This window comes from Astatotilapia calliptera, chromosome 7 (genome assembly GCF_900246225.1).
Source record: "Astatotilapia calliptera chromosome 7, fAstCal1.2, whole genome shotgun sequence".
Lineage (NCBI taxonomy): Eukaryota > Metazoa > Chordata > Actinopteri > Cichliformes > Cichlidae > Astatotilapia > Astatotilapia calliptera.
Window position 1 is genome coordinate 23,758,068 of NC_039308.1, and position 26,673 is coordinate 23,784,740.

Consider the following 26,673-nt stretch of genomic DNA (forward strand, 5'->3'; position numbering starts at 1 on the left):
TCTAGAAATGTGAGTATATGTTGGCTATTGTATGGACCTAGTTTTGCATGATGATGCAGAAGCCCTCGAAGGCTTATGGCGGCACACAATGGGATATTTCCCCCACGCTTCCCTGAGACGTGCACAATTGCCCTTTGGCCAATTACATTACGACCCCATCGTCTTGTTTTGCACAGGTCGAATCCAGCTTCATCAATGAAAATGAATTCATGAGGCTGTGCAGCTCCATCCATGGCCAAGAGAACATATTACTGTACTACAGTGCTACACATACAGAACCCTCACCCCATCACACAGGTACCTGTGTAGCTCTCAGAATAGATCCATGTGGTACTGATATGGTACATATTCAGCTGCTACTGGATTTCACCAATACTCTATTGTACATGTAAAGGACAGTTACACTTACCCGTACATATTCAGCTCGAAGTCCTTTGACCCTGTCACTGTTCCTCTCAAATGGGACTCTGTAGAGCTGCTTCATGGTGATGCTGTGTTTTCCCAAGATGCGTCTGATGGTGGTGATGCTCACATGGTTTATGTTGTTGAACACTTGCCTGTCTGCAAGTATTTGCTTTCGTAGCTGGTGGAGACGGATGGCATTGTCTGCCCCCACTAGGTCCACAACGGCAAGGTCCTGCTGTTGTGTGAACAGGCGTTGGCGTCCTCCCCCAGAAGGTCTTCGAGTCATTCTAGAGAAATACAACCTCATATTGTCATCGCTTTGCTTGTTTTTCTTACAGTACTTTACTGTATACACTGTATCATCCACTGTACAACACTGTACTTCAATATAAGTAATCATGGTATGTTTCACAGAAACTACCACTTTGGCTGCAAAAGGAGCATTAGCACTCTGCAATACCCTGTACACTTGATATGGTAATGGTATATACTGTAGAACAGTGCTATAAAAACCATCTGAGTAGAGTAGAAGGTAGAGAGGTGAAGACAGACCTGTTTTCTAGTCGGAATGTTCTTATTACAGATGCCACTGTGAAGCAGCTTAGATGTGGGTGGACTCTCTGCCCAGCTTCCCTCATAGGCAGGCCATGGTTGATGACATGGTCCACCAAAGTTGCTCTTATTTCATCAGAAATATGGGTCCGTCCATGGCCTCTTCGACCTCCTCCTCCTCCTCCTCTTCCTCTTGCTCTCCCTCCATCCATGCTTGCAAAGTTCTTGAATTGGCTAAATTGAGGGCTTTTTGTAGTTGGCTAATTGGTGTTCAGTTTTGCAAGTAAGTGCCTTCAGGTGTGTATTTGAGTGGTTGCAATTACCCGATGTGTTTTGTATTTTGGATACATGTGTTTTCCAAATGGCACCCTGAAATGTCATTTTGTGAACGAGGTGTCTTATGTATGAAATAGAGTGTAGTGTGCAGGACCATGTGTGTTGCATAAAGAAGTAAGTGTGTTGCATAATTGCAACTAGGGTGCAAAGCAGCGCTTTTGTTCAAGGTATGGGTACATGTGTTTGAGGTATGGTAACAAAAGCTTCAAGTTGTGTTACTTTAGTATAAGCATGGGTTTATAGTGTTCAAGCAACGGGCAAAAACTGTAAGCAGGTGATCATGTGCCACAATGCTTGGTGCAGCAGCCTGGGTATGATTCTTTTCTCTTCTACTTTTCCGTCTGAAAACTCTTTAGTACTAAAGGTGGAAAAACTTTAATAGGACTTTTAAATAGGATTTTTTTTTTTAATCTAAAGGATACAGCGAGAGCGACGCCAGGAATTGGCTGATGTGATCACATCTGATAAAACCGATAAAAGTCCACTGCTGTGTTTTGAATTCATAATCAGGAGGGAAGTGTCGTTTCTTTACTCCGAGGGGTTTTGTCCCATTCATGGCCCGATCATTATTATCATACCTGTGGCAAAAAACATTTTTTATCCACTTCCCTAGAACCAAACTATGATTCAAAAGTCAAAGTCAGAACCACACAATGATTCTGGAGTTTCGTTTATTACTAACTTATTACTGATGAAACTCCAGGCCTTGAACATGGCTCTTGGTTGGTGCTACGTTGACCTTTGCAGACACATGTAGCTGTCAGGTGTCCAAATCTGTGGAAGAACTGGAAATGTAGGCTCCTTTTCTTCATGTTTCTGTTTTTGTTTATCCTTTAGCCTCAGTGCTGCACAGATGACTTTAATTCAGTGTGGGTAAAGCACTTCTTTGTAACAAAGTGAAACTGTTACAAAAAAAATGGTCTGCTGCCACCATTGTCTGAGCTTCATTTAATGTGTTGTTTTCCCTCACATGTTCCTCTTTTGTGGTCAGCTCTGTTGCCTTTGTTCCCTTTCATGTTCCAGCTTACTTTTCAAGTACTGGTAAATGGCCTGTATTTATATAGCGCTTTACTAGTCCCTAAGGACCCCAAAGCACTTTACACATCCAGTCACCCACCCATTCACACACACATTCACACACTGGTGATAACAAGCTACGTTGTAACCACAGCCACCCTGGGGCGCACTGGCAGAGGCGAGGCTGCCGAACACTGGCGCCACCGGGCCCTCTGACCACCACCAGTAGGCAACGGGTGAAGTGTCTTGCCCAAGGACACAACAATCGAGACTGTCGGAGCCGGGGCTCGAGCCGGCAACTATCCGATTGCAAGGCGACCTCCCAACTCTTGAGCCACGATCGCCCCCAACAGTAAGTAATTATTTTATTGTTTTAACTGCTGGCCTCCAAGGAAAGTAATTAGAATATTAGTATTCAGTGTCAAGCGTACATCACGTTCATGTAAATCATGTATGTTCATGAGCCACATACAACATACTTTGATCTTAAGCGGTCTTTCTGTCAGTGCAAAGTAGTTTAACTTTAAATTCCCGAGAGATCTCAGTATAAGAGAAGGAAGTGCCATTTCAACAGTACCTCTCAGTTTTGTTTTTTTACATGATAAAGAAATACTGCTGAAGTAAATGAAAGATGTCTGTCAGGGCTTGAGCTTAAATTGTAAGAAATAAATGTGTAAAATTACAGAAGTGTTTTGTTAAGTCATAGAAAATGTCCTATTTTATTTTATTTGATTTATTTTTGCTGTCAGCAAACTGCTGGAAAAGATCTTTCCAGAGTGCACAGTGAAAAAACAGGAGCTTTTCGTTTATTTAATTGTTCACCTATTACTTCAGTTTAGTGGTATGAATGGCTGTGGGGAAGGTCTTTATCAGTAGGACAGGCTGTAAAATTTATGAAAATACAGTTAAAGGTCCAACATTTATGCCCCCCCTCAGGCTTTATGTTTGAGGATACAAGTCGACATACAGCGGGGAAAGGAGAGTTTGTTCCTGGATCAAAATGGGCCTTTGTGGGCTGACTCTTTATGTAAGCATAACTGGTCTGCATAGTGATTCTGTATTGTGCTACTTAAAAGAAGTTAAGAACAAATATATATATATATATATATATATATATATATATATATATATATATTATTTTGATTAAATAAACAGTGAGCCCAAAGCTTTCTTGGAGGGGTTGCCAATTTATATATATTTATATATATATATATATATATATATATATATATATATATATATATATATATATATATATATATATATATATATATATATATATATATATATATATATTATTTTGATTAAATAAACAGTGAGCCCAAAGCTTTCTTGGAGGGGTTGCCAATTTATTTTTCATTTTATTTTTGCGTGCATGCAGGAAAACCCAGTAAATGTTGCACAATATCTAAAAATACAGAGCAAAGCTGGTATGAGATGTTTTAAACTGGCCACTGCCAGCCAGAGATTAAGAAACAGAGCAGCTATTTCTTTTTTGACAGCTTATTTGCTTGTTAAATATTTTTCCAAGAACTGCCTTGAAAAGCTGCTAAGAAATGCAGTTTGGCATCACTATCCTCATTGTGAATTGTATCAACCACATGGTTTAACACTGTTCCATACCAACGTCACCTCATTACCTGGCTCATCAACACTGCAGGAAGATCCTTCCTCATCGTTGCTATTCTGCAAAACCCCACAGTCATTTAGTTTATCACATTATCACTTAATAACTTCTCTTTGCACAATAAGAAATGCACTGCCCTGTGAGTAATAACGTACTTTTATGATGGTTGTTAAAGGTTGAATAGTATCTCACGCAAACTAACAAAGAGTGTTGGATTTGTGTTGCAGAGGCGTGTACTGAAATGAAAAATGATTAATATTTTCTTTTTGTTCTTCCGCTTCATTATTCAACCCTATAAAAAATAAAACTTCCTGGTGATCATGTGTATCATGTAATCTGAATCAGAGGAGATGACAGACATTAACAGAAAGCTATAGTATCGTGTTCCTAGTGTCACAATAGATACAGTAAATAAAAAGGCTGGAATTCCACTGAATATTGCATCACTCATTGTTTAATTTAAACCCATTGTTCTCCAAGGTACTTTTTCTTTCACAGCTTGTGAAATCAGTTTGGCATTCTTCCTTCAACCTCACAATTTGTGACGCGATCAAGCTCATCTCTTCATTGTAGATCACAGTACGGGGTTTTTTTCCGTTTGTCGTTCATGTATAACCAGAAACAATAAATATTTGTATTTGCAGCTTTGCAAGCGAGGACACCAATCACCAAACCAATCACCAAACAAAAGCTGGAAAACAGTACAGTCTTGTAATACAGTCTCGTGAAATTTGAATGGATATTTGAAATTTGAATCTCAGAAGATAAAGCCAGTAGCAAATATAGTTTAATTTCAGGGGTGGGATACGTGGAAGCTGCTTCTCTGAGGAATATGGATTGAAGTTGACAAACAAACATAGATTTAATACACATATTACCTTTGTGTCTGTCTCTATTACTCTGTGTGTTTCTGTGCACACTTGCTAGAATCCTTTTGTCTTCAGAGATGCCTAAATACTTCATGACACAGATTCAAAAAGGTGCTCAGACATTTTGGTCCATATGGACATGATAGCATCACACAGTTACTGTAGATTTGATGGTTGTGAATTAAATCACCTGTTCTACTACATCAAAGGTGCTTTACTGGATTGAGATCTAATGACGGTGGAGTCAGTTTGAGTAAAGTGAACTCATTGTCATGCTCAGAAAATCAATTTGAGATGATTTGAGGTTTGTTTTTTTTTCTGCTGAATGAAGCCATCAAAAGCTACACTGTGGTCATATGGGGATGGACACGGCTAGCAACAATATATAGGCTCTGGCATTGCTAAATTGGTACTGAAGGGTTCAGAGTGTGCTATTAAAATACCCCCTACATGATTACACCACTGCCAGCAGCCTGTGCTTTCATCTTGTTTATATAACTTATATATAACTACTTAGCTTAATTTCTTCCCGGTTCGTGCTTGTTGCAATATTACCATCCTATAACTGTATTTCTTTGTTGTTAATTGTTTTCTTTTGCTGTAAACCTGCAAGTATGGCTCGTTTGTGAAGCACTTTGTTGTACCTGTGACTTTTAAATGTGCTATAGAAATAAAATTGAAATTGAAATTGAATCCAATTCTGACCCTGCAATTCAAATGTTTCAGCAGAAATCGACTCTTGAGATGAAGGGAGCCTGTCAACAGTAACGGCACACTCAAAGTCAATTAAATTAACTTCTTTCCTCGTCGTGACGCTCTGTATGAACGTCAGCAGGCGTGTGTAATGAAGTGGCCAGTGTGTTTATTATGACCTACTTCAGAACTCTTATCTATATGAGATAGAAAGTTTCAGAATTACTCACTGATATAAACACAATATAAACAAGTACAGTCACAACCATTTGAATCGCATATTAAACCGCTGTGCTACAAATGTAAATACTGACTGTAAAGTACCTGCATTTGTGTTTGGGTCAGTTATTAACTGGAGCAACACAGAACTGCAGTTCAAAGAGGTGAAGTGATGCCGGGGCTGACAGAAATCCTTTTCTGCTGTAATTTATAGATTTTTTATTTTTAAATCAAGCATTTGAAATGGTAAATAATAATGAACACACACTCTTTGAATGCAGACTCGTTACACTATAACATTTGTCTTTGTTTAAAAACAGGAAACACACGTGAGACAACAGACATGCCATTTGTCTTTTAGTTTCACAAGACGCGTCGAAACTTCAATAACGGAGTTCCTGAAATGTTCCCTGAATATTAGGATTTTGTTCAGGCTGAAATCAGGTCAAGCAGCTAAGTTTTCAATTCCAAGAAGAAAAGTCAAAAATGGGTAAAATGTATTTTATGACACAGCCTTCCTTTAACCTTGCTTTAAAAAATGGTTACAAAGATGTTTTATTATAGCCCTGATGACCCTAAACTGCTTTGGTGGAAAGAAAAACAAGGGGGGGGTGAACCAGATTCAGAAAGACAAACGTAAAAAGGGTTAATGTGGTTTAACCATTAGGACGATCTGATAAAGGTGGTGAGTTAAGATAAGATTTCATGCATGCTGAACTACCAAAGCAAGCGTGACGATTTATTGTCTCTAGTTCCCAGTTTCCTTATCATGTTTATAATGAAGGTGAGTATAAAGCACCAGCGGAATTACTAACTGAACTAAGAGGCATTGTTCAATCTCACAAAATAATTTTAGATAAAAGGGATCATTAAAAATGAAAGTGCTGCACCTTTAATGTTGCACTGATTGTGCAGCCTTGTTGCTAAAATCTAAAAGCAGAATCAGGTCTAATACAAAACACCTCGAAACTTACTACCCAACCCTGTGGTGAAATCGGATTTCTTGCTAAACCTTGAAGTTAGTTAACAACATCTCAGTCGTTGCTTTTTATTTCTGCTTTTTTACTTCCTTCAAAGTCTGATTTGGACACGGCTGCAAGTGAAATCCTTCAGCTAATGTTGCGAAAAACAGAGGTTTCCTCACAGAAAGAAGGAAAAATAAACTTTTTTTTATCACCGGCAGACAGTCTGAACGAAAACATGAATCATATTTCTTAATGTTTAAGGTCTTAGACACATCCATTAAAGCAAGCATTAAACTGTCTCGTAACAAAAATATAGAATCACCAGGCTCTTTGTGAGGTACACCTGATCAACTGCTCATCGATGCAACTCATTTAGGTATGCAAAAATGGTCAAGATCACCTGCTGACCATTGAAATGGGTAAGAATGGTGATTTAAGTGAGTTGGAATGTGGCTGCTTCAAGTTGAAGCAACAGGAGATTCTCATCATGGACGTGCGGCCGACAAATCTGTCACATCAGTATGGACCCAAATCTCTGAGGAGTGTTTTAGCTGCTTTAGCTGTCAGACAGATGGCCTCACATTTGACTCTAGAGTACAGAGAGTCAAGAGTTCATGCCCCGGTGGACGGGGCTGTGGCTCCCCACACCCGCTAACAGATCATTACATGTAGAAAAACAAGCGCGTTCATGCTCACAGGTGTACACACGGGTGCTCACACACACAAACTACACCCTTATTGGCTCCTACCTTAAAGCACACTGTGCACAATAATGTTTAACATTTAGTATTTACTGTTATATTCCCATAGATCATCATGATGTTGTTTATTCTATTGCTCTAGTCTTCTTCTGCTTGTTTTCTTTTTTTCTCAACAGGTGATCCAGGAAAAGAAAAAGAGGGGGGAGAGGGGGGAAAGGGGGGGGGAGAAAAGAAAGAGTTCATGCTTGACTCAGTAACTGCAAGATGTCCAGGTCACTCCACCGCCGTGCTTCACATTGCACCATGCACTATGGCCAAACGTCTCCTCGTTGGTCTCACCCGTCTAAACGACATTGTTTCACAAGTCTTGTTGTTGGTTCAGATGCAACTTTGCAAACCTAAGCTGTGCTGACATGTTCTTTGTAGAGAGAAGAGGCTTTCTCCCTGAAAGCCTTCCAAAGAAATCACACATGTTCAGTCTAATTGTCCTGCCATGAACTTTAAAAGTTAACTGAGAGTCTGAAGCGTAGTCCTTGATCATTGCTGATATCTTTCCTCCTTGGTATTTCATTAACACACACCTGAATGCTCCAGATCAACAAACTGCTAAAACTTTATAGACACGCTCATCGTTGTTGATGATTAGGTAAATGACTGCATTTAATTAGCATCACCTGACTAATACTTACCTTCTTAGTTACTATGGAAACAGTAAGGTTGTCATTAGTTTTTCCACCCTCTGCTTCTGCATTTTGACTTATGTCTGTTAAATAAATAAAATAATGGCACAATATAACAAGGCATATGTTGCTGTTCATCTGAAGTTGTGTGTACCTTACTTAGTATCTCGTAAGGATGTTTTTTTTGTTTTTGTTTTATTAATATTATGCCCTGAAATGTAAAACCTTAGACTCAAAAGAGGATGTACTTCTTCTTTGACATGACTGCAAGCCCAATTTCCCAACTTTTCAAGTGAAGTCCCGCCGTCTTTTTTAGATAAAAAATGAAATAAAAAAATAAAACCCCAGCGTGGCAAAGATACCCACCCTGTGAAATGTCCTTCTTGAAGACAACGATGGCAAAAATGGTGCAGAAGTGAAGTTGTTTTGCAGCTTGAAAATTTACCTGATGTTTAATTTTTGCACCTCAATTTTTAAAAAATATTTCAAAAACAAAGGTCAAATTATTTTGTTGCATGGATGATCAGTCTGCTTGCAGTTCACAAATCACTTCCAGGATAAACACAGTAAACATGCAAAGGATGACCTGAAACACAATGAAAGGAAAAAAGATGGTTTTCTTCACACGCATAATGAATCCAGTCTCAACAAGTGAATATTTGTAGCTGACCTAAAATAAAAACCAAATGATTTATTTCCTTGTTCAATCAGACATTTTTAGGACGGCCTATGTTGTGAAGAAATGAAGTATAAAAACATGTGCGATTAGTTCCAGCTAGGCCAGCTTCTAATGTAATCCTGCAGTCTATCAGCAGAAATACGAAGTCTATTAATAAATGAAAGGTGTTTTTCATCATCGACTGTCACGACTTGTGTTTTCAGCTAATCTTTGAGCTTAACGAGAACAAGTATGGTTTTCTTGTGACTACGTGCACATAGTTATTGTTATCCAGGTTGATGGTCTTCTCTCAGACTTGTTCCTTGTGTTATTATCCCCTGGGTCACAGGTTGCCTTGACAAATAACACAAAGCCAGTGTATATACAAAAGCTACAGGAATCTCCACCCACAGATAAAATGGTACAAGGTAAAATTATGGTTCACTGCATTTCCTCATTGCTCAAGCATGTCTAACAAATACAACCTATTACTTATTTACTTGTTCGTCTGTGGCTAACGCCTTCAGTTAATAAAGCATTAATGCGAACTGCCCAGAAGGAAAGAATGGTAAAAAACACAATTACTGATTTTTATGCTTAGTTTTCAATGAAGATTTTCATTTTTTATCAATAAAAAAAAAATCTGCCCCAAGTTTCACAGGAAGTTTGTATTGTAATGCTGCGCGTCGCTAACTACATCAATAAATGAAACAAAAAGACAGACCCCGTAAATGCTTTAAAGCCTTTTATAAGAACTGCCTGAATGAGGCAACACTGCCAACCCAGCACAGTCTAACTTTTATTTATGAAAAGAAATAAGAAGAAAAAAGAAAGTTAGTGTGCTTGATGGCCAAAGCTGAAAGTGATAAATGAAAACCAAAACGTGCAAGGTTCATATCTACATACAGGCCATTTTTTGCATAGCATTCCCTCTCCTATCTCCTTTAATTTATTTAAATTATTTCCATTGTTTGGGATGCAGCAGGTCTGTGTTGAGCAGAATGAAATATAAAGTGCAGAAAAGCCAAATGCAACGTGCTCAGACAAGACTGCAAAGTCAGCTCAGGAGATTAATGTGAATAAAAAACATCATTATGTTTGATGACAGAAAGCATTTAAATAAAACTGAAAAAGAAGATAAATAATTTTATTTAAATCCCTAAATGAAATTACAAATATTAATATTTTTTTTCTCTGCTGTTGCCATGATGACAACCACCCGAAGTGGTACGCATGCCAAAATATTTATATTGTTTCCCAAAAATTATTGTCAGTCCTATCAGTTGACCAGAAGCAGTAACTGATGAGATAAAAACAAAGCATTTCCTTCAACACATATAGAAGGAACAAGGAAGAGCTCTTTACTGACGGTATCTGTACCTGCTCTATCTATGGGGGCGAGGCCTCTGGCCTCCCACAGAGTATAAAAAGGGTGAAAATGTGAGACAGCATCACTACCACCAGCTTTCAAAGAGCATCTGAAGCCCTGAGAGAGCATCTGAAACCTTCACAGGTAACAAAATGTTTTTTCTTTCTTAGATATTTTTATGTGACACCAAATTTAAAAAATAATAATAAAAAAAAAGTTTTTTGTTACTTTGTTTGTTTGTTGTTGTGTTTTTAACTGGATTCTGATTAAATGTTTGTTTCAGAAATGCATTTTTCTGTCCTGCTTATGCTGGGCATCTGCCTGGTGCCCGCTGAGCTTAAACCAGCAAGTAAGTCTTCACGCTGCTGTTTTGTCACTAATATTCATCCTCACCTGATATTTTTTTCCCCCAGTCATGTCATAAGATTGTTAATTTTCTTTGTCTGCAGAAGAATATCTTGGCAGTCCTTTTCTTCAGCGATCTTTTGAAGAAGCAAGGAAAATTGTGGATGATGCATACAAGTACTCCAGAGAAGAGTGAGTTAATCTCATAGGCTTTCTTTTAAAGTAACCCACATACCTACGCAGTAAAATGCTTTTCAACTGGTTTTTAAGCCAGTAGTAATGCCATAATTTATCAGTTCGGGAAAAAAAAGAAGAAGAAGAAATGCACCTTTTTCTCCAACTGTGTGACTTTTTTCCCTCCAGGAGTCTGAGACGAGTCCGCAGGGATGTGGTGAGTCCTCACGATGCTCTTCGTCTCCTGAAGCAACCCCGAGGTGACACACGCTCTGCGGTGAGATCTGCGGACTACATGGCGCAAACCATCCGTCTTGTGCAGGAGAAAGTGCATCATGTGCACAAGCGCTCACTCAATGCAACAGGTTAGACATGCAGCGCCCACACAAAGGCAACACACACAATCTTTGCGGCAACTTTTACTGGCTGGAGTTGAGAATCTTTAGTGTTTCATGATGCAAGACTCAATTCTCTCTTAATATAATTAACTATTAGACTTGTGAAGGTGACAAAGTTGCACTCACTTAACTGTTTCTGTCACATTTTCCAGATTTGCTCAAACCCGAAGATCTGCAAAAACTTGCTGAAATAACTGGATGTGCCGCTCGAGTCAAAGCTCCGCAGTGCGTCACCACACCGAACCTCATCAATTACCGCACAATCACCAGCGTGTGCAACAACCTGTAAGAGAAACTTTCTACTTTAACCTCTGTAGCACTTCTTTTATGCATATGCAACAACGCACACCATTGTGCATTTCAAACATAAAATATAAAACCATTCTCATTTTCAACAAGAAAAATACTGCATTATTCATCATGTAGCCTATTTTAATTTTTTGATTTCATGGATAATAATGTGTTGCTGGGGATAGGGGGTGGGTGGGTAATTTATGTCATAATTCCTAGAAAAAATGAAAAGATTTTGTGTGGAATTAGTTGATTTTGAGACCAACTAGAGTCTAAATTCAAAGGAAATCCTTACGCAATACACCTAAAAATTTGAGACCTTCTATAGCAAAAGATGTGTACACTTCCCTTGGAGTTTCTCAAGTGGTGTTTCCAAACATGGGTGTTTCTTGTTTACTTTTAGAAAGAACCCACGTCTCGGTGCTTCCAACACCCCCTTCACCCGTTGGCTGCCTGCTGAGTATGACGACGGCATCTCCGAACCCAAAGGATGGAACAGGACCCGGAAATTCAACAACTTCTTGCTCCCACTGGTAGGACGCACACATATCAGACTTTAATTTTAAATTTAATGGATGTATTTACTAGTTTTTATACCAGAATTGTGCATTCTTACTTTCTTTACTCTCAGGTGCGACAGGTGTCCAACAACATCCTAAGCACAGGAGACGCAGGCATAAGCAATGATACCGTGTACTCTCACATGGTGACCTTGTTTGGCCAGTGGAACGACCATGATCTCACCTTCACACCCTTCTCACCCAGCATCCGTTCCTTTAGCAACGGGGTGAACTGTGACGAGAGCTGTGAGCACACCGAGCCATGCATTCCCATCCCGGTTAGTGTCTGACGCACGAAACCAAACAGTGGCATGTTGTTTTCGGTATCCATGACCAGCAGTTTTTTTCACCCATGTTTTCTTGTCTATGAACAGCTTCCTCCCGGCGACTCTCGCTTATCCTTCTCTCAGTGCATCCCTGCGTTCAGATCCGCCCCGGCTTGCGGCACAGGATACAGTGCCTTAAATTTTGGTGGTGAGACGAACAGGAGAGAGCAGGTCAACGCGCTGACAGCCTTCCTCGATCTCAGCCAGGTGTATGGCTCTGAAGATAAGCTCGCTCTAACTCTTCGCAATCTCACTGACGATGGCGGCCTGTTGCGAGTAAACACAGAGTTCAGAGACAACGGGCGTGAGCTGCTGCCCTTCCACAGTCTCCAGGTGCAAATGTGCGCTACTCGCAAAAGAGTCACCAACGATACAAACGCCAGGGAGATTCCTTGTTTCATTGCAGGTTAGTAATTTCTCAAGCAATCATTAAAGGAACTGCACTTAGTGGCACTTTGGTTTTATTTTTTAATGCCAGAAGTGGCTGCTCAGTTATTACTAATCCATTAAACTGCTCTAAATGTACAGTCTAAGCAGGAGATGAACAGTATTGATGTTTGTTTTCTTTCTGTTCATAAGGTGATGCCCGTGTGGATGAAAACATCGGTCTGACCTCCCTTCACACATTGTTTTTGCGTGAGCATAACCGCCTTGCTCGTGCACTGAAGAGGATAAACCCCCACTGGGACAGCGAGACGCTCTACCAAGAGGCCCGCAAGATCATGGGTGCTTACACACAGGTAGCTAAACTTCAGAATCAGCTTTTATATTCGCCAACATTTGCTCATATTTACTCAAATTAAAGCTCTCCGTCTCTCTCAGTTGTTTGTGTTCAGAGACTATCTGCCGCACATCGTTGGCACCAATGCAATGCGCAGACAGCTTGGCCGCTACCCCGGCTATAATCCCGCCGTTGACCCCAGCATCTCCAACGTCTTTGCAACCGCAGCTTACCGCTTCGCCCACTTAGCTGTTCAGCCAATTATGTTCCGCCTGGATACAAACTTCCGGGATCACCCTCAGTTCCCTAGTGTACCCTTGTTTAAAGCCTTCTTCACACCCTGGAGAATCGCTTTCGAGGGTGAGTTGCATGAAGAAAACTTGTGTTGAATTTTCTTTTTATCCTCTGTCTTAAACTGTCAGCCTAATCTTTTTCTCTTTTATTTCCAGGTGGAATTGACCCTCTGCTGCGTGGTTTGTTTGGCAGTCCCGCTAAACTAAACACCCAGGATCACATGATGGTGACCGCTCTGAGAGACAAGCTGTTCCAGTTTGTACAGCATATATCCTTGGACCTCGGTTCTCTCAACATGCAGCGGGCACGTGACCACGGCATCCCTGGTACATCCCTTATTCACTTTTAGGTTTTTCTTTCTAGCATTTCATCATCTCAGAATTGTTCTCATCTGTGCTAACTTTATGTATTTTTCTCCTTAAGGCTACAACGCCTGGCGGAGGTTCTGTGGTCTGTCTCAGCCCAAGAATCAAGAAGAGCTGGGTAGGGTGCTGAACAACAACAACCTGGCCCGCAAGCTGCTGGAGCTCTATGGAACCCCCGACAACATTGATGTTTGGCTCGGAGGCGTTGCAGAGCCATTTGCCGAGGGTGGCCGTGTCGGGCCTCTGTTTGCTTGCCTCATCGCAACCCAGTTCCAAAGGATTCGCCAGGGTGACAGGTCTGTATGGGTATGGATGCTTGCAAAACAGTGTTGGATGTGGAGTTTAGAGTTATGGCGTTTATAATTTATACATCATGTCTGAAAACAGAAAATCTGAAACTTTGCTAATGCATGTTTATTTATATTATTTTTATTGACATCAGTATATCATTTAAGATATAGATTCTGTTGACACTAATCTCTTCCTTCCTCCACTTGGTGAAAAATTCTCAGGCTGTGGTACGAGAACCCAGGTGTCTTCACCCCACAACAGAGAGCAGCTCTGTCTCGTGTGACACTGTCCTCTATTATCTGTCAAAACACTGGGATTCAATCTGTCACCCGTGATGTCTTCAGTGTCACATCAGCACGCAACCGGCTCACGGCATGCACAGCGGCGCCTCGTCTGAATCTGGACGCTTGGCGGGAGAGACGCTGCGGCTTAGGTGAGACAGCACTAGAACAAACACTCAGCACCAAAATCACACTGATTTTTCACCCACGGTAGTTTAATGCAACTATTTTACATCTTCTGTCAAATTTTAAATAACAAATGTGGTGTTTGATCTTTCAGGCAACTGTTTTCCACTCAATGAAGCAGACGTGAGTATTCATCACTAACTAATTGCTAGTCACAATATAAAAGCACAACACCTATTTACATATCTTGTGGCTCAGATGGGAAGGTCATTTAATCCCTTCTTCCACTGAACTGCATGTCAAAGTGTGCTTAGGCAAGATACTGAAGTCCACATTCACACTGAGTGTGCACCTAAGCACACTTTTGGCTTTATCTCCACACACTCACACCCCGATCCGTCCATGCAGTGTCCATACTGTGTCAGTGAGGTTAAAGGTCCTTAGGTAAAGAAAAAAGCCCTTGTATGATTGAATGAATGATGCTTGAGAAAGCATTTTTAGTGCTCAAATTGAGTAGAAAGTGTAATGAAAGTATCTATTTGCTTCACATCTTGCTAAAGCTGGTACACAAAAACTTAAAAACCATTTATTATTTACTAATTTGTGCATTTTTTTATTAAAATTTGGAAATTTCTTTTTATATAGGTTCTGAACGGGGTGCAAAGTCAGGACCTGCAGGGCAATGAGGTCATCGAAGACCTCCAGGACGATGGGGTCGTTGAAGACCTGGAGGCCAATGAGGTCACAGACGACCTGCGACTCAATGGGGTCACAGACGACGTGCAAGGCAATGAGGTATATATCTCCCTTTATCTTACTGTGCTGCTGTCAGATCATTATTTTCCATCCAATTAACAATACTAAATGTTTTCTAAATAGCTCAAAATATTGAAATAATATAAAATCTAATATCCTACAGACCCAAGACAAAACAGCTGTTTACTGTAGCAGACATGAAGTTAGAAATTTGTTCCCATTTCTAACCTAAGTGCTTAGTTTTGACCTTGAGGGTGAAAATGTCTCCCAAATAATGTGAGAGGTGGAATTGTGAAAAATTAAAAGTGTGCAATATTTAATGTGTTTACAATATTCTGAAGTGATTTACATTTTTGTTTCTCTTTAGTTCCAGTAGAGCTACAATGGCCCCAGAGACCCACCTTGACCTCCATCATTCTTGCCTGAATGAGTACATCCATATCCAGAGAGAATCACTTGTTCCCATTAGCTCATGTACAACAAACAAACCCACTGGAGTGCACAGACAGCCCTTTCTACATGCATTATCCCTGGTGTCTATGGGTTTAGCTTCATCAGTGCAGAAAGTGTAGGCCAAGCTGCTGCTGTACATTTTGAAGGTCTATCAGGGTGTTCAGCGTTGGTCATTGAGAGACATGGCACTTAACTAAAAAGTCTGCTCTTCACTGTCTGACACACTGAACTTCACACTGTCTGTCTGTCTTTGGATCTGTTATCATTACTCTGCACTTTGCTTTACGTTAATCAGGTCGTAAATATTGAGCATTATTGTGGAGGACATACTGCTTTTTTTCTGTATGGCTAGGTTAGGGCACATTGTACAACTACATTTTATATTATTGTGCGAGATTAACATATTATTTGAATTTTAGCAATCAGCTGTATGAGTGTGATATGTGATTTCAGCAGATATGTCCAACTCTGTTACAGTATGCAGTTTATCGTACCAAAATTAATATTTTATCAGATTTGATGATGGGATTTACTAGTGCTATTACGAAGATTTTATGCACAGATGAGATGTAAGCATACCTTGAAAATGTTATATATTTTGCTTTATCTGCTTTTCATGGACTTGTCTATTTTATGTTGCATTTTGCATTCAATAAAAAAAAAAAAACCTGAGCTGCAATAAACAGTGTGCTCTTTGTGTCTCCAACTGTTGGCTCCAGCAAGAGCCTAATTATTTATTGTGTGAAGTATAAATTCTCAAGACAGTTTACTTAATTATTATTCCTCCAGGTTTCACACGATGTTTTTTCCTCAGTGTTTTAAATCAACTCAGCATGTTTACTGCTCACAAGTAAAGATGAAGTATTACAGTAACACAAAATCTTAATGCAAACTATTAAATCGGAGCCAAATAAATAAAGTCAAGCCAGGATACCTGCCTACTGGAGCTGGTTCTTTGTGGATATACACAACTTAATTCAGCAATTCGGCATATATTTCACATTAGAAAAATCACACCACCAAACAAAAATGTCACAAAAAGCATATTGATAATTTTTTCCCTCCACCAGGCATAGCGGAGTTGGCTCGGTTTGTCCCCAGTATACCTTTATTGTTTTCTGACCACTACTGACCATTACTCATGCTCAGGACCCATGTCAGATTGACTACTTTTTTTTTCAAATATTTATCTATTGCTGCGTTGTCTCACAGCATGAATATTATGTAATTTCTTCTTCGTTTTCTTGTTTTACTGGCGGTTGGCAACCCATTTACAGTTTTTTCTGATTGCTTAAGCACATTTTTTGTAACTATTGGCTAATTTTGCAAAACTCTTCACACAAATAAGAAAACCTGTCACCCAATAATCAAAACATTGTAGTTCTCTTGTAAAAGCAAACACAGCTAGATTAACTCTTCACACCTTCGTAAAAATGGTGTTTCCGTATCAAACAGTACACACAAGCCATCATCTACTAAGCACACAATGCGCCAACTGCACACTGATGGTATGAATACAAAACACATCTGGCTTTTGCTTTCTCTGTGCACAAGGTAGGCCATGTCAGTTTGAGCTCATACTTCTGTCATAGATCCATAAGCATAGAGGGATCCAAACTTCAAGTACTGGTGTTTATTCAAACACATCAAAACAAACACAAGTGTTTATTTCCAAGTATAGGATTATTTGCAATCGCCATAATGACTATATGGGTTACTTGGTCTGCAGTGAACATGCTTCCTCTGCCCCCAGCATCTGGTCATCTAGCAATTCTGTAAAGTAACAATTTCAGTATTTTTACATCAATGGTATTGGTGTGTTTCTCATTGGCATATGGCAGTGCTACAGATCTTTGTGCGAAGTGACTGTACTAACCGATTCTCATTTCAAGATGTCCTTATGGTGCTTGCTACAGTGTAGCGGCTCGAGTTAGGCTGGACCCGTTGGCCAGCTACCCTCAGGGTCATTCCACGGTTGATTACATGGTCCACTATTGTAGCTCTGATGTCATCAGCAATTCTATTTCTTACTCTTCCTACCCTTCCTCTCCCCCCTCCTCATCTTCCTCTCCCCCCTCCTCGTCTTCCTCTTGCTCCTCCTTGTCCTTGTCGTCCTCTTCATCCTACTTCTTCACCTCCACGTCCTCTTCCTCGGCCTCCTCTACTTCTCACTCTTTCTGCTCCCTCCATTGTACTCCGCACACACACCTTACCTGTATTATAGTGCTTAGGCTGATTGCAAAGTGAACGAATTATCTAAAAAAGTTTTCACATGTGAAAGTGTGCCAGACAGTTGGCAAATTAGTGTTAATGATAGCCATACATGTGTATACTTTTGCTAGGAGTGTGTTGGAAATTTGGTAATTGAGTGTTGTGCAGTGAATTGTGCCTAAAGTTTTGCAAAGTGTGTGTTACAAAATTGCAAACTGAGTGCAAAGCAGTTTTTGTGCTTTTAGTTTTGCAAACTCAGTGAGTGGTTTTGCCATAAGTCTGAATAGTTTTAGAGATTGTGCTACAGGAATCACAGTTAGGGTTTAATAAAGCAATCAGAAAAAACTGTAATTAGAGCAGGTAGTTGTACTGCCCTCTAGTGGAAGAGATGCAATTGTTCTGTCCGTTACTCAGGCCGATCATTTAGAGCAGGGGTCCCCAATCCCAGTCCACGAGAGCCGGTGTCCCTGCAGGTTTTAGATGTGTCCTTGAGCCATCACAGCTGATTTAAATGGATAAATAACCGTCTTGAAGTTCTCCAGAGGCCTGGTAATGAGCTAATCATGTGATTCAGGTGTGTTGACCCAGGGTGAGATCTAAAACCTACAGGGACACGGCCCTCGTGGACTGGGATTGGAGACTCCTGATTTAGAGTACTACAGTTTTTTCTGAATGCTTACAGTTTTTTCTGAATGCTTAAACCCTAACTGTGATTCCTGTAGCACAATCTCTAAAACTATTCAGACTTATAGCAAAACCACTCACTGAGTTTGCAAAACTAAAAGCACAAAAACTGCTTTGCACTCAGTTTGCAATTTTGTAACACACACTTTGCAAAACTTTAGGCACAATTCACTGCACAACACTCAATTACCAAATTTCCAACACACTCCTAGCAAAAGTATACACATGTATGGCTATCATTAACACTAATTTGCCAACTGTCTGGCACACTTTCACATGTGAAAACTTTTTTAGATAATTAGTTCACTTTGCAATCAGCCTAAGCACTATAATACAGGTAAGCTGTGTGTGCGGAGTACAATGGAGGGAGCAGAAAGAGTGAGAAGTAGAGGAGGCCGAGGAAGAGGACGTGGAGGTGAAGAAGTAGGATGAAGAGGACGACAAGGACAAGGAGGAGCAAGAGGAAGACGAGGAGGGGGGAGAGGAAGATGAGGAGGGGGGAGAGGAAGGGTAGGAAGAGTAAGAAATAGAATTGCTGATGACATCAGAGCTACAATAGTGGACCATGTAATCAACCGTGGAATGACCCTGAGGGTAGCTGGCCAACGGGTCCAGCCTAACTCGAGCCGCTACACTGTAGCAAGTACCATAAGGACATCTTGAAATGAGAATCGGTTAGTACAGTCACTTCGCACAAAGATTTGTAGCACTGCCATATGCCAATGAGAAACACACCAATACCATTGATGTAAAAATACTGAAATTGTTACTTTACAGAATTGCTAGATGACCAGATGCTGGGGGCAGAGGAAGCATGTTCACTGCAGACCAAGTAACCCATATAGTCATTATGGCGATTGCAAATAATCCTATACTTGGAAATAAACACTTGTGTTTGTTTTGATGTGTTTGAATAAACACCAGTACTTGAAGTTTGGATCCCTCTATGCTTATGGATCTATGACAGAAGTATGAGCTCAAACTGACATGGCCTACCTTGTGCACAGAGAAAGCAAAAGCCAGATGTGTTTTGTATTCATACCATCAGTGTGCAGTTGGCGCATTGTGTGCTTAGTGGATGATGGCTTGTGTGTACTGTTTGATACGGAAACACCATTTTTACGAAGGTGGGAAGAGTTAATCTAGCTGTGTTTGCTTTTGCAAGAGAACTACAATGTTTTGATTATTGGGTGACAGGTTTTCTTATTTGTGTGAAGAGTTTTGCAAAATTAGCCAATAGTTACAAAAAATGTGCTTAAGCAATCAGAAAAAACTGTAATCAGGTAAATGGACTGATTCTTATATAGCGCTTTTCTACTCTCCAGATTACTCAAAGCGCTGTATACAACATGCCACATTCACCCAATCCTCACAAGCACTGACTCTAAACTGAGTGCTGTCTAACCACATTTACACACATTCATACTTCGATGGATGCATCGGAGAGCAACTTGGGGTTAGTATCTTGCCCAAGGATACTTGGCATGCAGACTGGAGGAGCCAGGGATCGAACCTCCAACCTTCCTCCAACCTGGCACAGTGGTTGGGAAACACTGCTTTAGCTAGCAACAAACTGTGCTAAAAGTGTGCTAAAAAAAAAAAAAAAACAGCCCACTTTAACGTCTGACTATGGCAGACAGTTTAGGCTCAAATCGTTATGATGCTTGAAGGCCAGCAATGGCGAGGAATAACAACTCCCCTCCCCTCAAATGTGTTAAAGTAATGAGCCTGTTTTAAAAATGTAAGGAGCAGAAAGTACAGAGTTGTTTAAAAATGCAGAGAGTAAAAGTAAAAAGTTGTCAGAAAAATAAATACCCAGGTTTTCTACTTAAGTACAGTCACAAAATATTTGTACTTCGTTACTTCTCACCTCTGCAGATTGTAATAAAAAAAAGTGTAGTCAAGTTTAATTTCAGCAATCTAATTGATGTGATTGTGCTTTTACTGTTTGTGACCTGTAGGTGGAGCCATCCTTCTTTCTAAACAAAATCATCACCTTAAGTGACATTCAGACCTTCAAAGCACGAATCCATATGTATCTGTACCTGCCGATTTATAGAAATGGCCAAATTGATAAGACACCTCTCATTTGTTTTTGTTGTTGTTTCATAGGAGCCAGATTGTATTGGAAAGTGGTCTTGAGCAATAGTTGTTCAGACTTTTTGAAGTTCTTCCAAAGTTTTTTTCATTGTTTTGCTTCTTTTTTTACTGCTTTTTTACTCATTTTCAGTCCAGTCCACATACTTGGTCTTTTTCAGAGGAATATGCTTTTTGTTTGTTATGTCAATTAATACTGACCTATGAATCGTTTAAACATAAAAAGGCCACTAACTCGAGGGATAAATCAATATTTTGTCTACACATAGCAAAGAACTAATTTTAATTTGTATCTTTAGAAAATTTTCTTTAGACACAGATCATTTGTTCCCATTTCTATAGCTGAATCTAATAACACAGTTTTGATTCCCAAAGAGCAATTAGCTGAAAACTTGACATATCTCGATATAGTGTAGAGCAGCGGTCTCCAACCTTTTTTGCGCCACGGACCGGTTTACGCCCCACAATATTTTCACGGGCCGGCCTTTAAGGTGTCGCGGATAAATACAACAAAATAAAACTAGTACCGGTACCGAAAAAAAGAAGATTTATTCATAACACACGTGAAAAGACCCAGGAAAACCGAGTTAACAATAAAAACAATAACAAAATAACGCTGAAAACCGATAAAAACCCTGAAAACCACACATTTCACACCTGAGCCTCAACTCTCGTGGCCCGGTACCAAACGACTCACGGACCGGTCCGAGGCCCGGGGGTTGGGGACCGCTGGTGTAGAGTGTTTCCTTAAAATTTTAAGGAAAGTAGACAAGTGGAGGACAAAAAAAGAAGTAGCAGTCCTAAAAACACTGTCTACAACAGGTGAATAGTATCTAAAACTAATATCCATAAGAAATCCACAGAAAAATCAGACACAGGACCTGAGAAATGTATCTGGCTCGTCAATTGATCCATCTACTGTTCACTTATGCTTCATCACAAAAGGTCTCGGTGGAAAGATGTCTGTCAAGAAGCCATGGTTAAGGAGGGGAGAAAAGGCTGAGGTATCCCACATTACACAAGAACTGGACTGAAAGTCAGTGGAAACAGTCTTATAGAGGGATGAATCCAAACTTACAACTTCTTTCCAATATTGTTGTCAGTATGTATGGAGGCAGTTGGGAGAGAGGTACAACAGTGAGTGTGAGTGGAGGCTCTGTAATGGTTTGGATTTCATTTCATTTCAGCAAGGGGTGTTTGGGCATCTGATTGTTAACAGCTTCATTTTCAGCCTGACAAGAATCCCCAACACACTATGGATGCAATAAAAGCATGCCTGGATAGAAACACACACAGTGGAACTATGCTATGAGTCATGGACTGGCCTCCCCAGAGTCCAAACCTCTACAATATTGTAGCAGAGTGGGATCATATTTGACAGAGAACAGAACGAAAGGCAGCCAATATACAAAGAAGGACTTTGATTTTCCTTTAAGAAGCCTGGCGAACTATTCCTGAAAGACTACTTTAAGAAATTTTAAGAAAGCTGCCTAAGAGAGTTCAGACTGTGCTGAAGAATAGAGGTAGTCACACCAAATACTGACCTTCAAACTCACTAGAATTGTACAGATTCTGTTTTGGTTTTTAACTTAATTCTCAAAAACCACTCTTTTAGGTGGTTTGCACTAGTTTGTGCAAACCAAATCCCTTTATGAAAGTCAAAGCAAATCCGCGGCATAGCAAATGATCTCCTGCTGGTTGCTTATGTTGACAGGTGAAAAGCTTAAACTTAAGTATGAATGAGAAAAATAACGTGTTTGTTTATTTGCCGATTTATTGATTTGGTTTTGTCATTGTAAAGGTATTACAGAAGTCTAACCTGCCATCATGAGCTGGATGTGATGGAAATGACAGACGGGCTAACACTTACTTGGTAAGACTTACACCTGTGTTTAGCTTACTGCATGTTTTCCAGCCCACCTGGGCGGCATGTGTTCTCACTGCGGGAGGAAAATGGAGTATACAGAGGAAAGAGGGGTGAGCGTGGGAAGAAACATGCAAACCTGTACAGGGACGAGGGACCAAGATTTACACTCACAACTTTCTGACTTGTGGCACCATGTTCAAAGTTCAGCAGTGCATTTATTCCTGATTTTCTGATGCTTTATTGCTCAGGAAACCCTCAAACTTCAGCCAAATTAAGCAAAGACGTCCATTAAATGAACTTAGCCTTCTGTTTCTTGATAAATGACATGTAAACAGTACGAAGGTGGATGAATAGTGGTTTACTAGACTATGATTGCAAAGTGGAAGCTTTCTCCACAGACAGTTATCTCACCCCCACTGTGGCTGCACCCAGCTTTACTTTACTGCTTTTCATCTGATGCCTTGGCATCCTCCTCACAACCCAACTTTACTGTTCTGGTTCACTTTCACTGCTCCCATAGTTTTCAGTTAAAGGGTCTGAAAACCAACCATATCCCATCTGCTCAGTACCAAACAGTGTGGTTAGCAATTACCTTGCGGAAATAGTGAACTATTAGCAGCTAATGAGAGAGTTGTTTTCTTTGGGTGTTAGTTGACAAAAACAAGGCAAAGCAAAATTTACAAAAAAAAAAGCTAAATCACATTATTTCAATAGCAAAGTCTCCACCTTTGCCCGAGTCCCGGTTAAAGTCAGATCAGGGATGTTGATAAAAGTGCAGTTTCAGTGTATTCGCCAAACGATAACTTGCAGGATTATTAGAAACAGCTGTTTCTTGTTGTGTGATTGAACAAACAGATCCCTTCAGAAATAAAATAAAAGCAGATACTGGGAGTGAGAAATATAAATCAGCACGAGTCACTGCATAATGTAAAGTTTGCTTGGTTCTGTCTTGATAAAGCACTCCTCTTCCTCCTCCTCCTCCCGGTTACAAAAACGTCAGTGTATGTGCAGATTGCCACGTAGTCCACCAGACTGTGTGTGTTTGTGTGTGTGTGTAGTGCAAGCCCCAGCTTGGGTGCTCCAACAGTAATGGAAACCCACCATTTATGAGAGAGGAGAAAATATTTGAATTGTCTGTTTCTGTCATAGAGGTCTGAGCTGAGCTTTATTCGATGAGGGAGGAGGGGAAGCCTGAGTGTAAATCTGAGAGTGTACAAATCTGTGATCAGGAGAAGCAAACTGTTGTGGGACTGAAGGTTGGAATCCTGGACGCAGAAGAGAGGAAGTAGGCTTTAATTTAATGTGTGTGTGTGTGTGTGTGTGTGTGTGTTTGTGTGTCTGTGTGTGTGTGTGTGTGTGTGTGGTCCTCTTTCACTGCGATGAGATCACCAGGATGTCATGAAACTAAATCCAGGAGACATTTAAGAAAGTTATATTCATTATAAAGCTGAACCTGGATTTTAAACATGTTTTAAGGACTTCTTTAAGTCCCAAAGTACCTCTGTGGGGATTACATCATACTAGTAGCTTCTTATAAAAAAGAATCAGACATAAGTACAGATGTTGAGTCAATGATGGCACTGAAAACTGGTGCTGATTTTTGATAAATTTAGCATTATGAAAGTGTCTTTTTTGTGTTTTACACAGTGGTGTTATTATGCAGGAGTCTGTCCCCTCCTCCATATTCTGCATCCCAGACGCGGATTTTTTGTCAAATTCTTTTAGCTCAAATGAGTGCCCAAAAAGTCAGGAACCGGGGTGAATTCCAGCGACGTGGACAAAAGAACTGGGTTAATTCCTTGCAGATGTGTCTCCAAGCTGTGTGAGCGAACGCTGCGCTGCCCTCGAAGGAGGGAGAGAGAAGAAATTTCAATGAAATATGAACGAAATACATCAGTGACCTAGTACAGCTGGTTCTGGCTGTCTCTCCGGTGTTCCAAGGAAGGGAGGAGGAGGCAACCCGGGAACACGTGTACAAAGTTTTCACTCTTTGGAATAACTGTTGTTATGCAGAATGTATGTTAGTCATCCTAAAAGCAACAGCACAATCATGTCTTGGCTAAAAGGCGGGCTTTAATAGCAGATTTATTCTGGAAAAGATCCCAAATAGTTCAAATTCAAATGGTTAGACGGCATCTAGAAGACAAACTGAAGACAGAAAACAGTTGCGCAACAGCAGTGGATTATATTGCTGTTGCAGCTTTTTCATAAGAGTTTGCTTTTCTATCATTTAAGGCCATCGTTTTTTAATCCTGATTATTGCGAAGCCAGGTTCCATGTATCAACTGGATAAATTAGACTTTGGGACCTTCTTCTGTATCCACATGTACCTTTAGATCAACAGATTCACTACAAGGTCAATATACTTTTTCAAGCTCTTGTAACTGGCTCTGACTCACAGTTTGCACAAGCTTAAACCTCCCTCCAACAGCGAGATGATGTGTGTCTGTCATTATCCAAGAACAATACAGCTGGCTTAACTGTAATTTACAGTATGATTCAATCAGTTTACTCTACCATTAAATCGAGCCCATTTTTAGCCTATAAAGTATTTTTAGCATCTATTTTTCTCTTTACTTATTTTATTTGACATTTAATTCAGAAATTTTTGTCAAATTTGTTTTTAACACTCTTGAAATGTTAGGTCAAATATTCATAACTTAATATAGGGAAGAACAAGATGGCTAGCAACGGGGCTGGTTAATGGTAGTTTAGATCAGCCATGGACCGTTATATAGTTTGGTTATAATTTGGCTTTATTTCGTATTTAGTCACACATCTAATCTTCATTTACTGTGTTTTTTTTTTATTTACTTGTGTTTATTTAATCTTCTCTAAAGCCTGTTTTGATTTGGTTTTTAAAATAAAACTGATGGTGCTAAGTTAATTTCTCATATATATAGTTTAAAAAAAGAAGAAGAAGAAAAAAAAAAAGAGCCTCCCCGTCGGGGAATCGAACCCCGGTCTCCCGCGTGACAGGCGGGGATACTAACCACTATACTAACGAGGATTAGCTGTTAAGCTAGTAGCCGCATTGCAATGCTATGTGTGTCAACGAGGAGTTGTTTCCTTCCCAAGCGGCGCCTTTTTGCTGTGAAAAGAATGTGACCACGGTTCGAATCCTTTCTACGTGTCTTCATTTTCATAAAGAATCTGAGTTCGAATCATTACCACTGTACTATGATTCTGGTTATTACGTTGCTAACTATGGCTGACTAAATTCACCAAGCCATCGGAGGCACATGTGCAAACTGCTATCAAGAAACTGGAAAGCTGCCACTTCTCCAGAAGAACGAGTCCTACTAAAATGTTTTTTATGTGAGCTAGATGATTTATAACCAGCATAAAAATGTAAAAAAGTGTGTAGCTTGACATCAGTGTTTTTAATAAATCCAAACAGAGTGCAGCATGGATGCACCGAAACCGCAATATTATTGTTGTAAATCACATACGCATTTATTTGTATTAATTCGAGTGCAATGCTTAAAAGAGTACCTACATAGTATTGTTTCATCTTTTTAAATGTTTTAATTTGATTTAAAAAGCAGCTTTGTGATATAGTGACACCTTGATGCAGTGCAATACATTATAACGACTAGATAAGTTAAATAACGTCCTGTAAATACTCGTTAATATTACTAAAAATGCAAACAGTAGTCTACAGTCCCACAAACCAACACAACCCTCTAATCCTAATGAGGACACATATGCAATATTTCTTTTAGAATTTAGGTATGTAATTTAGGTATGTAAACAAGCAAAGATGGAAACAAGCACAAATAAGCTTTACTGTTATTAGTACAGTGTTTCACCTGAAAAGGTAGAAACGGCGGCTGTAAGCTTAACTGTTCATCACTGCCTTTGTTACCTTTTTAAGTTCAGGGCCTGGCTGCAGGGCTGGGGTCCACACTCTGCTTCATCATCACTCTGGGTTCTCTGCTAGCTTAGCGTTAGCTAACATGCTGTCTGCGCAGATGGTTGCAAAGAGTTGACGCTGTGTTAGCAGTTTAATGCAGTAGTTTCTCTCCTGGACGCAGTTTTCAGTTTATTAACGTCCTCTTGTCTTTTGTGCAATAAAAATAAAAGTAAAGTGCATGTCTCCACTCTTGAAGACCGCCACCATTTGCCCTCCTCCTGCACACGCACTAACATCAGCTAATTGTAGCAAGTGAACAGGAAGATATATGTTAGATGTTTCTATCGTTCTGTCCACCTGGGATGCAGACAACTGAAGAACTTTTGTAACCCAAATAACGACATAATTGTAGCTATAATGTGATTGCTGAATTTAGTACAGTCCCTGACTGAGTTATTGAAAAATGTAATGTAATTACAGTAATGT

At 39.9% G+C, this 26,673-nt stretch overlaps 1 protein-coding gene and 1 non-coding gene across 2 annotated transcripts; one reads left to right on the top strand and one right to left on the bottom strand.

Annotated features, from left to right (window-relative positions):
• The first annotated feature begins 10,020 nt into the window (after window positions 1-10,020).
• On the top strand, window positions 10,021-16,141 carry mpx (myeloid-specific peroxidase). Its single transcript, XM_026173973.1, has 16 exons — window positions 10,021-10,235; window positions 10,375-10,440; window positions 10,541-10,628; window positions 10,800-10,975; window positions 11,161-11,293; window positions 11,703-11,832; window positions 11,931-12,137; window positions 12,234-12,591; window positions 12,765-12,925; window positions 13,008-13,266; window positions 13,356-13,526; window positions 13,624-13,861; window positions 14,078-14,289; window positions 14,418-14,446; window positions 14,909-15,058; window positions 15,387-16,141. Exons 2-16 carry the CDS (start codon window positions 10,377-10,379, stop codon window positions 15,393-15,395), a joined length of 2,385 nt encoding a protein of 794 aa, XP_026029758.1. The 5' UTR covers window positions 10,021-10,235; window positions 10,375-10,376; the 3' UTR covers window positions 15,396-16,141.
• A 9,128-nt stretch (window positions 16,142-25,269) lies between these two features.
• Window positions 25,270-25,341, bottom strand: trnad-guc (transfer RNA aspartic acid (anticodon GUC)). The gene has a single exon. It is a non-coding gene; the product is annotated as a tRNA-Asp (tRNA).
• Between the last annotated feature and the right edge of the window lie 1,332 nt (window positions 25,342-26,673).

What these genes read in the sequence shown, in the direction of transcription:
- mpx (XM_026173973.1), top strand. Translation starts at nt 10,377, where the DNA reads ATGCATTTTTCTGTCCTGCTTATGCTGGGCATCTGCCTGGTGCCCGCT. An exon ending in ACAACTTCTTGCTCCCACTG is followed by an intron (nt 11,833 to 11,930) that starts GTAGGACGCACA and finishes CTTTACTCTCAG; the next exon opens with GTGCGACAGGTGTCCAACAA. An exon ending in ACGTGACCACGGCATCCCTG is followed by an intron (nt 13,527 to 13,623) that starts GTACATCCCTTA and finishes TTTCTCCTTAAG; the next exon opens with GCTACAACGCCTGGCGGAGG.